This window comes from Chiloscyllium punctatum, chromosome 20 (assembly GCF_047496795.1).
Source record: "Chiloscyllium punctatum isolate Juve2018m chromosome 20, sChiPun1.3, whole genome shotgun sequence".
NCBI classification, from domain to species: domain Eukaryota; kingdom Metazoa; phylum Chordata; class Chondrichthyes; order Orectolobiformes; family Hemiscylliidae; genus Chiloscyllium; species Chiloscyllium punctatum.
This window is the reverse complement of record NC_092758.1, coordinates 28,942,950-28,962,001: the sequence shown is the minus strand read 5'-3', so window position 1 is coordinate 28,962,001 and position 19,052 is coordinate 28,942,950. Positions and strand designations below refer to the sequence as shown.

Genomic DNA, 19,052 nt, shown 5'->3' with positions numbered 1-19,052 from the left:
CTTCCTCCAGGCGTCGGGTGGTGAGGGAGTGGCGGTGGAGGAGGCCCAGAACCTGCATGTTCTGTGGGAGAGGGAGTTGAAATGTTGGGCCATGGGACGGTGGGGTTGATTGGTAAATGCCCTAAATGTTCCTTACATGAATGACTAAAAATCACTAGGTCATCATTGTAAAAACACAGTTGGGTAATCCGGCAATGATCTTATTAGTTAATCTCTGAAATGTAGCTGGAGCGTTTTTCTTGCCAAATGGCATGACTTTGAATTGATACAGTCCATTGGCGTTACAAAAGCCAAAATTGCCTTTGCTCTCTCTGACAGAGGTACTTGCCAGTAGCCTCGGAGCAAGTCTAACTTGGAAATGTAAGTTGCTTGTCCCACGTTTTCGACACAGTACTCCAACCGTGGAATTGGATATGCATCAGTCTTTATAACGGTGTTGACTTTGCAATAGTCCACACATAACTATTGGGTACCATCTGGCTTTGGCACCATGACTATGGGTGAGCTCCAGTCACTGTGAATCACTTCAATTATGCCATCTTGAAGTGTGTACTCTATCTCCTTCTGAACTTGTGCCAACTTTAGAGAGTTAGTACTTCCCAATTTATTTCTGCATATTTCCCCATGTAATAGTAATAACTCTTTCAGGACATTTTGATTTTCTTGTGGAAGGTAACTCAATAATTTATCCCAATTTTTGACAACTTTCTCATAATCCAATTTGATTTGAGGAATGTCTAATTCAGAATCCTCTGAACTTGGTTCTTCCTTCTGTGCTGTAATCATTTTCCTCCTACTTTCCTTCCCTATCAAAATACCTTTTGAGCATATTCACATGACACACTCAGATTTCTTCCTGTCTGGAGCCCTTATCAAGTAGTTCACTTCACTCACTTCGATTTGATAAGGTCCACTAAACCTTATTTTTAAAGGCTCACCTGTTACTGGAAGTTATCCCCAATTGCAAAATTGTGAATTTTTGATTTCTTATCTGCTTCCTGTTTTATTGTACGCTGTGATACTTTTAAATACAGTCTAGCCAACTCTCCTGCTCTATTTAGTTGTTCTCTAAAATTTGACACATAGCCCAAATGTGTGATCTCTGAATTCTGACTTATTAATTTCTCCTCAATTAACTTTAACCGACCTCTTACTTCATGCCCAAAAACTAATTCAAATGGACTGAATTTGGTTGATTCATTCAGTACATCTCTGATCGCAACAAGTACAAATACAATTCCCTTATCCCAATCATCTGGATAATCCTGACAATAAGGTCTCAACATGGCATTTACTGTTTGATGCCATCTCTCTAGCGCTCCCTGCAATTCTGGATGGTACGCAGTAGATTTGAATGGTTTTATTCCCAAGCTATCCATAACCTCCTTGAATAGTTTGGATGTGAAGTTTGATCCTTCATCTGATTGGATCTCTATTGGTAGTCCATATCTGATAAAATAAATTTGTTTAATTCTTCTGCAACCATTTTTGCTGCGATGATGCATAGGGGGATTGCCTCTGGAAATCTATTTGACACATCCATTATTGTTATTAAATACTTATTCCCACTTTTTGTTTGGAGGTAGTGGACAATTAAGGGACACAATCAATCAAGATTCTTGTGAAAGGTTCCTCAAATGCTGGAATAGGTATTAAAGGTGAAGATTTTATTACTCCCTGTAGTTTTCTGATTAGGTGACATGTGTGACACATCTGGAAATTCAACTACATCCTTGTGTAGTCTAGGCCAGTAAAAATGTCTTGTATCTTAGCCTGTGTTTTCCTCACCCCTAAATGACCTCTAAGTGGTAGCTCGTGCAGCATTTCGACTGGCAAAACAATCTGATGAACTTCTGCCCATTTCTCATCTGTTTGAATGTGTGATGGGCTCCATTTCCTCATTAAGACATCATTTGTAAAGTAAGAACATAGGGATGCATTCACTCTCCTTCTCTGTATATGCCTTTTGATATAACTGTTTTAACTTCTCATCTTTCTGCTGTAACTCAATAAACGCAGCAGAGCTGAAGATGCACATACGTTTACCTATTTGCTCCTGCTCTGTCTCACTTATCTGATCAATAAAAGTCCCTATGTCAGCTTCCTTTTCTGTGCCTTATGATCTCTCCTGCTTCAGCTTGAGCCTCTGTGATCCTGTGACCACACAATCTGGGAAGATACATGGATAAACGCCCAGCATTTCTTTAGTTACTTGGGTCTCCACTGGCATTTCATCAAGAGTGGGCAGCGTGCCTACCAGTGAATCAGCTATATCATTTGCAAGGACAAACTGTATTCCTGGAGCTGAGAGTTTGTCCAGTATTCCTTCCACAAATTCTCCACTCTTTTATGGACACTCTAGCCTCACTTTACATAATGGAGTGTTTTTTGTATCACCATGAATTCCTTTACCAGTACCTTTTCTGGCAATAGTCCCTCAGGAGTACATATCTCCTCAGCCTTCAGCATCATAGTGAGAGGATCCTGTGTCCCTTAATGTTGTAACCTCTTTACCTGCTACACCTGCATGTATATTTTTTAAGCAGATCTGGCACTTCCTCCTTAATCAACCTCTGATCATCTTGTATATTCTGAGGCAACTGTCAAACTTCCCTTGTGCTTTTTGTTATTAAAACAACAAAACTTCCAGGCTTGTTCTGTTTTCCTACGTCTGGCTTTTTCTGAGCCCACCACTGTGATTTTCTGTGGCCCACTTTATTACAATGAAAACAGTGGAGCTGTTTAACTTGCTTGTCCCCCTCAGGGTTTCGTTTTTACCATGTGGCAAATTATTCTTATGATCTTCACTGAGATCTATCTTTCCCTTTCCATGTGAGGATTTCTCTTTGCCCCAATTTCTATCCCTCATGGACTGAAATTGATTCTGGGAGCCAAACCATGTTTGATGGACCAGTTCATAATCATCAGCCACTTCAGCTGCTAACCTTGCCATTTAAACTCTCTGCTCTTCCACATGAGTTAGAGTTACTTATTCGCTAAGATTACCTTCAACCTTTATCTCCAGCCTTGTAAGCCTACTGCCCTTTTTAAGGATCAATTTCTGAAGTTCAAATGCTCTCTTTTTCTCTCTATTCTGCTGCTGTCTCGTTTTCCCTCTCTTCTGCTTTTAATCGTAACCCAAACTGTTTCATTTCTGCTGCCCTTTCCTTATCTTTCACCTCTAACTCAAGCTGCTTCATTTGCAATTGAAGTTTTGCCATCTCTACAGATTCTGATAGTTTCTCCAGCACGTTTAAATGCTAAGCCACTGCTGTAATTATCTCTCCTTTCCTCACAGAAGCAGGCAGGTCCAATCCCAGCTGGTCTGCTAATTCCTGCAGCTTGGTCTTATCCACCTTTTCCAAAACTTCCAAAATCACTGCATCCACTTCCAGAAAACATTTGGCAACTGGAAGAGCCATTACTATCCCAAGCTTTGTCTACCCAACCAAACCAACACCCGAAATAAAGACATTAGCACCTACCACTCACTGTTTAAAATCCCGCAAAGAGCCCCTAATCTGTTATGGACCAGGTCAGACCACTCAAAACATTCTTAAGCAGGCAGCCCAGACCATAACTTTGCAATTTGTTTTGCTAAGTGTACAGTGAAAATTACCTGGAGTAAGTTAGCTAGGTTGACTACGACGTTTTAAAACAGACAAAAATGTATTTACAAAATGACACAATGAAACACAAAGCACAGAATAAAGAACCCCTACATAACTCAGTCTATCCGAACTAGACTTAATTACGATGTTCTGAATATACACAACAGTCCCAATAAGCAAACCCCCTGAAACACAGTAAAAATGAAACAAATGCTTACAGGTTGAGGTTAGAAGGGCAGGAAGAGAGAGAGTCTAGCAGCTTGTTTCCTAACTGACTCCTAACTATATCTGGACTGAACTGCTCAGCTCTCAGAACTGACCACTCCCCATTCATTATATAGGTCACTTCTAAAACATGACCACTTTGGCCTGAAGTCTCATCTGTTTACGTATAAACAAAAGGCCTCTCACAATCCTTTTTCATCTCTGTACGAACTAGCCGCTTCACAGCCAGGAAGGTTTAAGGACTCACTGAAAAAATCAAGGACACAGTGAGAAAATGAACAGCTTTTTAGAAAAAAAGGACCAACTTTGTGACAATATGAATAGAGTTCCTTTGCAGTATTTGCCTCTTCTTTAAGCTTCTGTTTCAAGGCAGGAATTTATATGATGGGTTGAGAACAGTTTGGTCTGTTAACTGGCATGTTCTTCAGGTGATAGCATTTTTTCAAGAAGTGACCTGTTTTGTTATAATGAGTACATCGATTGCTGAGGGATAGATAATCTTGTCTTCACAGATTTGGGGTTTTGGACCTACACCTGTGATAAGCAATAGTAGTACTAGATTGCTACAATTTCTTATTGTTGTTTCCACATGTAGTATATAATTCAGATGAAAGGTCTGTCTGCTCTGGTTGAAATACCTCTGACTCCTAGATTCTGCTGGGAGCTGAAATCCATAGCTGATGCATGGTCTTACCAGTGCCTTATCTTTTCTTGAAGTGAAATATTAATCAAAAGCTTTCTGATGTTGTCATATCTAATTTGTTATTTGCATGCAGTAGAGATGTGCACTAACTGGTTCTGCATTCAAGTTAGTGTCCATGTGAGCAAAGAGAATGGATTCTGTGGTAATCACACGCTAATCAGGAACAGGATGAGTTTGAAAAACTTAATCAAGGAGTGACATACAAGAAATCTACAAGTTTATTGTTTGAAGATCAGGGGCTAGAGAACCCTGAGGCAAGCAACCAGCAGCAAATAAGTGAATATCACAACTGTCCAATCTTTAAAGTTAAGATTGGTCATCAGTTTTGATTATGTGTTTAAGGTATAAGTGATAAATATTTACTAGTGGTCTTGCTTTAAGATTGCTTAAAGTCGAGGATGTAAACATAATGGGAATAATATATGGGTAAGTCATGGCAGGACACCTGTGCCATATACAAAGTCAGTGATACTTCCACTGTCCAGGGTGATGTGTGCAGCAAATGCCTCCAGATACAGCTCCTCAAATTGCATGCTTTCGGTCTACAGCAGCAGCTGGAATCTCTGTGGATCATTGCAAGTCTAAGACCTTTGTGGATAACATGGAAGTGGGGTGGTCACACCATAGATAAAGAGTACACAGTCAGAAAGGAAACTGCCAGAGAGAGTAAAAACATGAGATAGTTCTCTAACAGATTTTCCATTTTGCATACTGCTGTGAGATGTAGATTCTTTTGGGGAATGCAACACCCAAATCTGTGGCATCTCACCCACCCCTGCAGAGATGACACCAGAATGCTATATTGCCTTCCTGGTGCCAGGATCAAGAATGTGAATGAATAAATCCACGGGAGTTTTTTGAGGATGTAACAAGTAGAACAGATGAGATGGAACCATTTATCCATTCAGAAAGCTAATGATAAAGCGCCGTATAAGAGATTGGCATACAAAACCAAAGCACAAATAACATGGATGGAGAATTGGTTAACAGACAGTGTAGAACATTTAGGATATGGTAAAGAGAAATTTCTTAGACAGTCATACTCCTGTGAAATTCTATATCACATAGGGCAGTGGAGACAGAGTCACTGAAGTAAGAAATAGGTAGATTTCTAAACACCAAGAGCATCAAGGTATACAGAGAGAAAGCCAGGAGTTGAAATAGAGGATCAGCCATGATAATACTGAATTAGAAAGTATGCTCAATAAGTGAATGGTCAATGCTTACTCATATTTTCTGTTTCTGAGCTGAGGCTGTGTTGTGGTCATTCTCCTTACACAGATGACAGGAGGATTCAGGTACGCAGTTCCACTTTGAATACACATAATCAACATCAATCTTAGACTGGCTAAACAGTTTTCTGTCTATTCTTGCTCTTTCCTTTGTTTGTTGAATCCCTGTCTCTGTTCTATCCAATCTCTGTCCCATTCTCTTGATACATACAGAAAAATATCAACCTTTATACCCTGCAATCAAATACAGATAAATATAGATTATATTTCATTTTTGGATAATAAACAGAAATCCTCAATTCAAGGTATTTCTCTTATCCTGTCTACAGGAACCTTTGTATTCTCTCATCTGCTGTCAAGGTTTATACAGGTGTTAGTCTGTACAAGTTCCCTCACCAATCATTTCTGCTAATGTGGATCCTTAAGGTCCATGTTTGCTGATTGGTTAGAGCGGATGGTCTGTTTCCATGCTGTATGACTCTATAAAATCTACCTTAAAGTACTAGTCATTTTTCTCCTGTAGGAACCCCAAATTATAAAATCTTACTAAATTTCACTACAAGCTGCTTGAAACGTTAGGAATTGCACTTCCACATTGATTTGATCAGCAAAATGACCAATCTGAAATTTTAATTTGTCCCAGTAGAAAGAACGGCATTGCATTGTTTGATTGTTAATCGGTTTTTGAAGTTGGTGGTTATTGTCTTGGTTTGCATAATGATTGTTAAGGATTGATAACCTTGTACTGCATGTACTTTGTTGTCCTGTTATATTTTTGTTGATTTAAAGTTGTTGTTTAATCTTTGTTGTATTTGATAACTGAAAACTGTTGTAGTTTGTTATTTTATACACTGTTTTTAATGTAAAGCTTTTTTTTCATAACAACCTAAGAACATATGTACTAGGAGCAGGAGTAGAAAGTGTCTGTTTTCTTGCTGTACATCTCTATGACTCCATATTGGTAGAACATTTGACCCCTTTAGCCTATTCTGTTATTTCTGTAAGATCATAACTGACCTGCCCTAGGCCTCTGCTCCTCATAATCCTTAACTCCTCAATATTTCATTTTCATATGTTCCTCTTTTTAAAATATTTTCAATAATCTAGCCTCCACAACTCTCTGAGGTACAGCATTCCAAACATTCGCTACCCTCAGAGAACAAATTAATTGCATCTCAGTTGAAATTAGATGTCCATTTATTCTGAAACAATGTCCCTGTCAAAAACCCTCAAAGTCATGTATGCTTAAATAAGATAATCTCTCATTCTTCTATAACGCTATGTATTAATATGGCTTCTTCATTAAACACATGATATTTCTTTTTCAAGATGACTGAACGATTTGCCAGGGATCTGTAGCAGAACTTTCAAAATGACTTCATTCAATAAGAACTCAATGAATTTACTGACTGTATCAGAGATTTATGCAGTGAAGTCACTTGCGCTGATTATTTTCAGCATTCAAGGTATTTTTGCACTGATTTTTATATGACATGATCAGATTCACATTTTTTCTCTTTATCAATTTTTGATCTAGTAATGCATTAATGTGGTTTTGTTCGCTGAGCTGGGAATTTGTGTTGCAGACGTTTCGTCTCCTGTCTAGGTGACATCCTCAGTGCTTGGGAGCCTCCTGTGAAGCGCTTCTGTGATCTTTCCTCCGGCATTTGTAGTGGTTTGAATCTGCCGCTTCCGGTTGTAAGTTCCAGCTGTCCGTTGCAGTGGTCGGTATATTGGGTCCAGGTCGATGTGCTTATTGATTGAATCTGTGGATGAGTGCCACACCTCTAGGAATTCCCTGGCTGTTCTCTGTTTGGCTTGTCCTATAATAGTAGTTCTCACTGTTTGTTGTGTCTCTTCTGTCAGTCCATTGTTTCTGAGTGTGCATTCTAGTGCTGCTAGGAAGTCTGCTGTCTTGGCATCCCTGTGGTTGGAGTTGAGTCCCTTGGCCAGTATTGTTCTTTCCGTGTCTGTGAGCTGTTTGTGGGAGAGGGTTCTAACCCAGGTGTGTGTTGTGGTGTCCTCTCTGTTGTGTGTTAGTTTGGCCATTTTTTCTTTTAGTGCCATTTTTTTGTGGTGTGTGGTCCTGCTCTGGTGATGGGCCTGTTCTATGGTCCGGGTCCATTCCTGATTGGTGGTTTTTGAAATTAATGATTTTTGGCGTGCAATTTCTTGTCTGTATTTGTGAAGTCTGTTGTGAGTGTCTGTAAGCATTACTTGGATCATCCTGAATCCGTTCTGTCTGGATGTGTCCCTGGCTTGTGGGTTGTTGACTGGTGGTCTGTATCTGACACATGGTGGAAGGATTCGATTCTTTCCACATTCATGCAGGAACTGGAGTTGTTCGTATGTGGCGCTTAGGCGGTTGGCACAGGATTCCCATTTCCTGGCTTGTCTTAGCATCTCTTGCGTCTCTTCTCCCAAACTTTGGGTAATGCATAAATTGATAAAACTAAGTTTTAAATGAAAAATCAAATTTGCTGTTCAGTTTGTTAAAAATAAAGATTTCACTAATTTCACTGATTAGAGCTCTAATGCATTGAACTGCAATAATGATTTTTAGTCCTTTTTTTCTTTTAAAATTAAATTTCTTTAAGCTTGTACCTGAATAAGTATCTTTATTTGCTATTATAAAATTTACATTGAGTAAATAGTTCAGAAACTTGGGACTGAATCTTTTCTGACTAAACGTGGGTTGTGAAGAGGTTTTTTTTTTGGAGGGTTTATTGCCACGAGTCCTTGAGGTCTCTTGCTGTATCTTACCAAACATGCTTCATTAACAACATACCCTGCCTCAATGAAATTTCTCTCATCTGATTGTAGCCCATTCTAGAACAAATTACCAGTTGCCAGATATATGCTGAAAGACCATCATCCCTGATATCTATGACACCCTTAAAAGTCCAGGGTGCACCAGGATAAGTGCTGGTGATCTGGTGTTGCCCACTATTGGTAGCATAATGGCACAACAGTCACAAAGCCACACTATTCTTAGCTGGTATGGCTGACATTCCCTTATAAAATCAACCACATTTTCTCACTTTAGTCACTGTTTAACCAGGCAACAAAGTTTATCTATCCTTAGCTACATTCCATCATAACAAACTCTCTAAGTCACCACTACTCTGTCCTCAGTGCCCACTGGAGAACCACAGCTTGTCATGGTTAAGTAGAAGAACATCACAAACAGAAAAGCAATTGGACAAATCCAACTGTGAACTTTTATTTACAGCCAGTAAAAGCAAACACAGACAAAACAAATAGACACTGCAGTTCACACCACAATATAAACCAAATACTTGCATGATGACAAATCATTATTTTGCATTCTGCAAAGGTCTGCTGCACGCAGCTCCATCTTCTGCAAGTAGGTGCCAATCAGGTCCTCTTTGGCTTGTAGTGGATGGTAAGCAGAGGTAAGCCACGCACAAGAGACCTTCATACTTTCCAATCTCATCATCACCCTCCTCCTCCTCCTCCTCAGAAGGATGTTCCCATTCTCCCTGATCTTCTGCATTGAGCACATCACTTTGTTGTCTGCTCCAAATGTTTAGAGCACATTATAATAGGATGATATGGCAACCTCTATCCAGAATATGCAAAGCACTGCAACCACTTCCCACTTCTCAGTCTCCCTGCCTCCCCGATCCCCATGAAGGTGCTGACTGAGTGACCGACACATAGAATCAAAAAGAAAGTGACTACTTTGCTCTACTATTCTCACCTCAAATCCACATCAATTTTTGAAATTATTACAGAATTCAGTCCATGTTTCATGGACCTGCACCATCAATGTCCTAGCATTCAACAAAATGGATTCTGTACTTTCACCCTTTAAACTGGCACAACTTACCCTCCTTGAGCACTGTCTCAGCCATTTTCCAACTGTAGCTAGAATCTAGAGAATAGCAAGTGATGGTAGGGCATGCAGTCTGCACTGTACACAGTCAGCACAAGGCTCTGCCTAGTCAGCAGATATCTACCTCACTGCCCCCACCATCACTTCCATGTCCCTTCTTACCTCACACAACTCCAACAGCCGATTCTCACCTATCACTCCCATATGAAAAACCACCACAGTGAACTTTGCCTTCAACTGTGGCTTCTCCCTCCTTAGTTCTGACATTATTCTTTAATGATGGTCACCCAGATCCTCTATGCTACAGTGGTGGTTGTTGCCAATTGCCTCCCTCCCATAGACTACCATGCCCTCCAATGCTGTTCTGCCTGTTCCCATGTACCTTGTGTTTCCTGTCACCACTCTTGCATCTGCTGCAGCACATTCCTCTGCTTCCCCTTTCCCTAGCCTTGACTGCCCACCTCTTTTTTGTAGTGATCATCTCCTTTGCCCCTACAACCCTGCCTTGCATCCACCTCAATGATCAAGGCACAGACTTCCTGAATTGTATTTGTTCCACCTCTCACACCTCTAATCAGATTTAATCCTCTGACTGCTGTCTTTGTAGTTCCTCCACTGATGACACATGACTCCACTAACTGCTTGTGATAGCCCCTGCAGGACTAACCATTGCCCAGTCCCTGGACTGCATTTGGACACATCCCCTGACCATGACCCACCCAAGTCAATGTCTGATGGTGGCCAGGTCTCTGGCTTGATACTGTAACAGATGGTGCAGGGACCACCTGACAGATAGTGGTCAACCCTTGAATAGACTGAGGATCTTGAGAGGTTGGCAAATATTGTAAGCAAATGTCTGTGGATGAATTATGTGTACAGCTCAGCCCAATCGATTGTGCCCTGAGATGCTGTTTCGTGCTTTGCAACACAGAAGTTGCTTGCAGGCAGTAAAGAGCTGAAGAGGCCAGGTACCTGCTTTCATTTCCAAGATTAGAATTCTGAGCATCTAATTTGTTCAGCATTTTTGATAAGATAGGAAGTTTCATATTAATGAGGTGCAATGATCAGTGAATAAAGATCATTAACAAGCAATAAACTGCCTTAATAGGCAACTCACGACTGAAGTAATGCAGTGAGTTGTTCCTTATGTCGAGCTACACTTGCTTCTTGCACAATTCTGCCACAAATCTCACCTTAGCTCATGTCATTCAGGCCCTCTACGACTACTTTTGCTAACACATCCCTTTTACAGTATAGTGTTTATTATAAAAGGTTTGTTCTTCTTTTACCAGCTGTAAAAGGCATTTGAGACTCCCTTTTCTGGTCATTTCTCAAGATTAGTTTCTTTTCTGAAATGTTTCCTTCACATCTACTGTTCAGTTGTGCTGCATTTTTGGCTGTCAGCTGGAATTAAAGCTGACTCAATGAGATTTTTGAAAAATGTAGTGTTTGAATTCTTTTCTTTTCCACATAATGTTAAATCGCTTTCTTGTTCTTCACTGCTGCTCTGATTTTCGAGGTAGTGAATCCCATTGTTACCCACCATCTTTTATCATGTGGTTTCATGCCATAAGAGCTTGGGTTCTTTACAGACTGGTTGAAGAGAAGGCAAAAATCAAAGGACAAGTTAGATTTCAAAGTAAAATTTTAATTATGCACTAATGTTAAATAATGTGATACATGGTAAGCATGAATATACCAGGCTCTGACTTATAGTTACATTAGGTAAAGACTAATCTCTCTTCTTTGACTTTCATGTCCATGTGCTCTATGATTTTTCCCAGAGTGTCCCACTGTAGTGGATCTTTCAGTGTGTTCCTTCTAATGTAGAAACTTATGTTCTTTCAACGTGCTCTAACTCCATCTGGTCTGTGGTATTTATGTTCAGGCAAAAGTTAGTACTGCAGATGCTGGAGATCAGAGTCAACAGTGTGGTGCTGGAAAAGCACAGCAGGTCAGGCAGCATCAGAGAAGCAAGAACATCGATGTTTTGGGCAAAAGCCCTTCATCAAGGTATTTATGTTCAGTTATGTGCTGTTCCATGACAGCATTGCATGGTTGCTCCAGGGTCCTCATGCCCTTGCCAACACCTATGAGTCCACATTTTGGATAGATGTTGAGTCAAGTGAAAACTGTTAAGTTCTTGTCATGTTTGATAAGTCTAAAAGAGGAACGTTCTTTTTCATAGTTTAAAGTATAACTTGCTGACAAAAGTACTGTTTGGTTAAGTGCTTCAGTCATTTGTGACAAAAATCTCAAAGCATGAAAACTTGCTGTGTCATCCTTAGAAATTGGAAGTTCTCATTTCTTTTTAAATGTTTTAAGTCTCAATGGGGTTAAAATCAGGACTTCTGTAATACATTATGTATTGTACACATGAGGTATCAGACTTCACTGTGAACTCACTTAAGAGTACAGGACATTTAACAATGATAGAAAATTAGGAAGAGGTGAAAGAGTGGTTTTATTATTTAATGATGACATGCACATGATAGAGAGTGGTGATTTATGTTCAGGAAACCAATATGTGAAACAGTTTGAGTAGAAGAAAGAAACGATAAGGGCAAGAAGTCATTTTGTAGTAGTTGTATTTGGTCCTTAGCAGTAACCACATGGATGTGGAGGTACAGTGAATATCACAATAATAATTATTTTGCATCTGTCTTCCCAACAAATCCCCAATCCACTGACCTACTACTAATCTTTGCAGATTTCTCATGTTTATTTCAATTTGATACTGTCTTTAAGTTCCTTATTTATATAAGGATGATACATCCTTTGCAAAGCACTTTTCTCACTGCCATAAATCTTTGCCAAGGGTTTTTGAAAATGTTCTTAAAATTATACCTGTACAACTCCTACCGACCTGATTTCCCAGTACAATGGAACTAGCTCTGCCCTCAGTTGCCTTTATTTACATTTAACTTACGGTTTGTGGACCTACACTTCTCTTTTACAAAGTGAACATGACAGAATTTCATGTCATTATCATTATGACCTCGAATCTCTTTTACCATGAGGTACTTGATTTATCATATCAAATCCAACACATTACAAATCCAGCATAGCCTGCTCCTTTGGTTGACTAAAGAATAAACTGTTCTTGGTTTCCTGTTATTTTGCTGTGGCAAATATTCTGTAATATTTAGGTTTCAGCCTCAGTCACACTTCAACTTTGTCTCTGTAATACCTATCAGTATTTGTATTAACAATTCATCCTTTTTTTATTATGGATACTCCATGCAGTCAGATACAGAAACTTAATTCTGTCTTTTTTAGCCAACATCTCTGGCCTTACTTGCAATGAACTCTTACATTAGTATATTGTGTTTCTTCCTGTTGCATTCTGATAATCATTACGCATATTGCGGCCCTGCCCTTTGTTTGATTAGACTAGATTAGATTCCCTACAGTGTGGAAACAGGCCCTGTTGTTCCTGTTTATCATACCACCCCTCACTTGATTCCCTTGCACCATTATTAAGCTTAAAGTCCGCTTTATCACTCTTGTATGATTCACTGAAACACTGATCCCAGCATGATTCAGGTGTAGGTTGTCCCAACACAACAGTTCCCATTTCAGCCACACAATTCCTTGAGCCATGCATTCACTTCTTTAATCTCATTTATCCAATGCCATTCACTCATGGCTCAGGTAGTAATCCAGATTAGATTTGTTTAGATATCCTATAGTATGGAAACAGGCCCTTCGGCCCAACAAGTCCACACCAACCATCCAAAGAGTAACCCACCCAGACCATTCCCCTACCCTATATTTACCCCTTACTAATGCACCTAATACTATGGGCAATTTAGCATGGCCAATTCACCTGACCTGCACATCTTTGGATCATGGGAGTAAACTGGAGCACCCAGAGGAAACTCACGCAGACATGGGGAGAATGTGCAAACTCCACACAGACATCCGCCCGAGTTGGGACTCAAACCCGGGTCCCTGGGCTGTGAGGTAGCAGCGCTAACCACTGAGCCACCATGTCGCTGTTTGAGATTCAACACTGAATTTAGCCTTTAGCCGTTCATCCTATCTCAGCCGAATCTTTTTTCTGTGTTCTGAGGCGTTTAAAAGGCTAGAAGCTGAGAGGATGCTTTCCCCTTATGGGGAAAATCTCAAATTAGAGAACACAGTTTCAAAATAGGGCGTTCCATTTAAGATAGAGATAGGAAGGAATCTTTTCTCAGAGGATCGTCAATCTTTGCAATACTGTGATTTTAGTTTACTTTGAGTTTTGAGCAGTCCTGTGAAGTCCTTGGATCCCCAGATGGGAAGGGTGTGGTGAAACTAGATTACTGCAGACTATAGAGGTAGTGTTAGTCCCAGACCAGAACTATCAGGCTAAAACCTTACTTTTTGAAGCTGAGTATGTTCAGATGCATGGGTAGCTCCAGGAAGGGATTTTCTTCAGTTCCATTCTATAAATTAAAGCCACAAGTAACCTAAACCTACTGAGGTGTTAAAGAGAAGGATTCTGCTGTGTGTACTGCATCATTGGTGTTTTTGTGAACTATCCAATGTGTTTTTTTCAGGGACTGTACTCGAGGTGTGTTTTGAGCACTATACAAAAGCTGTTGTTATTTTTAACATTAACTAGATTGTTTGGTTTATTCTATTTCATCTTCATTTCTTTGGTTAATGAACATCAGTTGTATTATTAAGCAAAATCTGCAGCACTTCATTAAAGTAAATTTCAGACTTGGAGCTGAGTCATCTAGTAATAACATCAGATGGGATTATAACAATACTCCGCCTGTAGCTATCTAGACACCTGAGTCATTAATGAACCAAGGGTTATTGGTGGGCAAGTGCAAGTCAGAGGCTGGGAATCCTTCAGTAAATAACTCATTTCCTTTCTCCACAACATCTATCCACAATCTTCAACACAGAAGTCAGGAAAATAATGGAATTCTCTTCTTTTATCTGTATTAGTAAAGCTACAATACAGAGTTTATCTCATTCAAGGTAAAGTAGTTCAATTGATCAGTATCTCATCCACCAGCTTAGACATTCACTCATTCTATTACTGATGCAAAGTGAGAACAAGTGTGTGTTAGAGACACAATGTACAGCAGGAACTCATCAAACTTCCTTCAACAACACTTTCCAAACCTGCAATATTAACACCTAGAAAGGCAAGGGCAGCAGACTTATGGTAATAGCACCACCTCCGATTACTTTCCAAGAAACATATTATCCTAACGTGGAACGGTATCACCATTCATTCATTGTCACAAACAGCACCATGAAGGTACCTGCACCAGACAGATTATAGTGGTTCAAGAAGGTGGTTTACATACCTAAAGGTAGTAAGGGATGGGCAGAAAATGTTGTCTTAGTCTGCAACACCAACATCCCATAAAAGAATTTAAAGATGAGTTTCATCATGTAAGTCTAATGTTGGTTTCTGCCTCAAGTTCCTGGGTAAAGCATCAATACTCCAGATCAGCCATTGAATTTATAAGAATAGAAATTACCTGGGTATGCTGAATGTTTTTTAACAAAACAACTGCACAAAAATATTGAGCAGCATAAAGTTCTAAAACATTATCTAAAATAATTTATTTGGTTCTGACAACTCCAGGAACACACAATTAAGGCTACAATCAGATCAACCACGATGGGCTGAATGGCCTACTCATGCTCCTACTCTTTGTTATGGCAACTCAAATATCAGGTAATAACCATCTCCAAAAGAAAATAATCTAACCACTTTCCCTCAACATATATCATCATTGCCATTGCTGGATCTTATGCAGGAATACACAAGGATCAACTCAAGGATAGATGGTATATTTTTAACTGTTATTTGGCCCAAGGTCCAGTATCGTCAAAAGGTTTTCATCACCTGGAGTTATCAAGTTCCATGTTTACAGGTGTCTGATGTACTTCAACTAGATTTGGGAAAGGAAATAATATTCCCGTACTAGTTAGCTTTAAAAAATGGAAAGAAACTTGTACTAACCTGAGACCATACAAAACTGTGCCATCTGGGTGCAAGCGGATCATTCGATTCTTTACAGTCACACCATGCACAAAAGACTTTTTATCATTAAGGAAGTATGTGTCAGGAACCCAGAGTTGATCAGCCACTCTGTTGTCCAAGGTGAGATTCAAAGGTATTTCTGAGTAGGATAGCCGTTTGTCCTGCCAAGCTTGCTGGAAGTACATTGTCAAAGTGTAATCCTAAAAAAGTAAAAGGTAAGAAATCATATTTTGCTAATAGTTCAAAAATCCTCTTTTATTTGGCTCAAAAATTATTTAGATTTTTGAAGCCAAAGAATTGCCAAATCATTTTCACACATTATAATATCACAACACAAATTTAATTAATTTTGCTGTAAAATATTAGCCTTGCATAGAATATTCTTTGCTCCACGATGAAGGTGGGGTCAACAACTAAGCATTTTAGGTTTAAAATAATAACATGAGAATAATTCTTTGTTTTTACAGGTATTTCTGTCCCACAAAATAAATGTGTTTAGTTCTTTTTCAATAGTATTGTGCATTTATTGAATAAAAACATAACAACAGTGTGTGCTTCTATACCCTAAGTATTATACAAAATTATCCTGGATTTTATGGTTCAAAATGCCTTTTATACTGGCATAAACTAAATGTCTGGGACTAAAAAATGGTTGGGAGTTGTTTTTCTGCACTTGAGTTTCTGGTATATGGGGTTCAAAGCCAACAGATGAGTCAATCTAAAACAGATACAGCTTTATTGCAATGAGAATGTATGCCATTTCTGATGTTTGGACGTGCCTTTACTGGATACCATTTCCAACAGATTCCATGCAAAGTGCGCATTCTAGAACATAAAAATATAAGAAATAGGCAAAATACTACGCTATATGGTCCCTTGAGTCTTCTCTGTTGTTCAAAGTATCAGGTCTGTTCTTCAACCAGAACTTCAATTTCCCTCCCTATCCTCAGAAGGAAACAGCTGTGGCAGTAGCTGGTTTTAAGAGCAATGGAATGGTTGCAGCACAGGAGGAGGCTCGTCAGACTATTGCATTTGAGTCAGCAATTTGCAAGAGCAAGTCAGTTATTCCCAGTTCTCCACCTTTCTCCTTAGTACCGTATTCTTTACTATTCAGGTAAATGACTCAATGCCGATTTAAAAACCATGATTGAATCAGCTTCTAAAATACTCTCAGATACTGTATTCCACATTTTATTGACTTTTTAATGCATAAAAACGTTTTCTCTTACATCACATTCAGTTTTTTTCCCATTCACTTTTAATTGGGTCTTTAACCTTCTGCCAATGTGCCCAGACCCCTTATGATTTTGAACATCAATGAAAGATGTCCTCTCAAACTTCTTTTCTCTAAGGAGAACAACCTCAGCTTCTCCCATCTTCTCATGCAATGGAAATCCATCAATTCTGGAACAATTCTTGTAAAGCTTTTCTGCAAGAATTCTCTAATCTCTTCATATCTGTCAAGTATGATGCCCAGAATTGAGGTCAAACTGTTGGTTTATAATTATTCATTATAACCTCTCTGCTTTGGTATTCAATACATTTGTGGTAGAATACACTCCACTTGACTGAATGAGTACAGGTCAAATAACACCCAACACTTAACACCATCCACTACAAAACAGTCAACTTTATTACTAGCACATCCACAAACATTTACTCCTTCCACCACTGATGCTTTAGTCACGGCAGTATGTACCACCTGTAAGATACACTGCAGAAATTCAGAGAATCTTTAGACAGCGTCTTTTAGAAGAACTGGGGCAGCAGATACATGGGGACACCATACCTATAAGTTACCTTCTAAGCCAATCATCATCCAGACAATCCATTCTCTCAGGGTTGCAGAGTTAAGATTGTGGTATTCCTACTCGACAGCATTGTGGTCTACTTACAGCAAATGAACTGCAACGGTTCAAGAAAGCATCTCACCATCATCTCCTCATAGGCAACTAGGGTTTGGGCAATAAATGATGGCCCAACCAGCAATGATTACATCCCAAGAATGAAGAAGTGAAAATCTGAGGATCCCCTGATAATCTCTCTCTCAATCACCTTCAACCACCTTCAATGATCTGTGTGCATATACCTCTAGGTTTGTTCTATTCTTGCACCTCCTTTAGAATTGTATCCTTTATATTTTCTATTGACTCTTCTCATTCTTCCTATTAAAATGCATAACTTCAACTTTTCTGCAATAAATTTAATCTGCCACATATCCAGCCACATCACCAGTTTATCTACCCCTCTTGCAGTTTATCTTGTTTCTCCTCGATGTACACATCATTTCCAAGTGCTATGTTGTCCACAATTTTTGAAATTATGCTGTATGCACCCAAATCTAGGTCATACATGTAGAGCAAGAAAAGCAGTGGTTTCTAACACTGACATCTCACTTTCCTTCAGTCTAAGAATGAGATGAAACACTCTGGCAGATTATTAGGCAAGGATCCAAATTATAAAAGCATACTAGTACAGCAGACTCAATATCATCATGAGGGTATCAAAATGTTTGACTAATCATAATGCTGAATGCATTCATTCAAACATTTAAACCATAGTGTGTAATGCTTTAAAAGGAATTATGTAAATTAATCCATGTCAATGAAACCAATAACCAGTACAGCCTGACTTATAATATCACACTAAAACTTCACAAAATATATCTGTAGACCCTGGGAAGTCTACCTGGTAACGATCATGGTCAACTCTTCTCAAGACTAGGTCAACAAAGATCCTGATACAAGAGTGAGATATCTACTATTTGGGTAACTGGAGCTGCCATGTGGCCTATGCTGGTAAAGTCAGTGACATCAATGTTCAGCTGTGGAGAAAGGCAAGGCTACAATATTTAATTAGGAAATATGAAACAGTACACATAATGGATGAGCTAAAATTTGATACACAAAATCTAATACAAAAAAAGGCTATCCATAAGAATAGATGTCATCTTGTCTGGGTGGTTTGCATCTATTTTGCGAAATAAAATGGAAGTTGTAATTACAGGGTGACTTAGCATAATCATTCTCTAGATATGTGGTGCAAGAAGATTGGAAAATGGTAAACGTGGTGTCATTGTTTAAGAAAGGATGTACAAGCTGGTCAGTTTAACAGCTGGTCAGGATGTACAAACAACAATGATAGATAGAAAATGATAGACACTCAAGAGATTTGAATTAATTAAGGAAATTAGCATGTCTCTGTAATAAAGCAGGTCATGTTTCACTAAACTTCCAATTTTTTCATGAACAGGGTCGGTTCACAAAAGGGAATGTAGTAGATACTGCCTGTGTGGAAAATGTTTGATAAAGTTGCACATAAAGATTAAATAGATAAAATTGAGGCTCATCCTATATAAAGGTCAGACTCAACTTGGACAAAGAATTGCATTCAACTGAAAACCATGGATTAAATAATATGGTTA

General features: G+C 39.0%; 1 protein-coding gene across 2 annotated transcripts in view; it reads right to left on the bottom strand.

The window, feature by feature from the left end:
• Nucleotides 1-19,052, bottom strand: part of gabrb2a (gamma-aminobutyric acid type A receptor subunit beta2a) — a 267,997-nt gene that overhangs the window by 100,574 nt on the left and 148,371 nt on the right. For both annotated transcript variants that reach the window (XM_072590566.1, XM_072590567.1), the window contains one exon: nt 15,608-15,828. In XM_072590566.1, the coding sequence (XP_072446667.1) occupies nt 15,608-15,828 (221 nt within the window). The remainder of the gene's footprint in view (nt 1-15,607; nt 15,829-19,052) is intronic.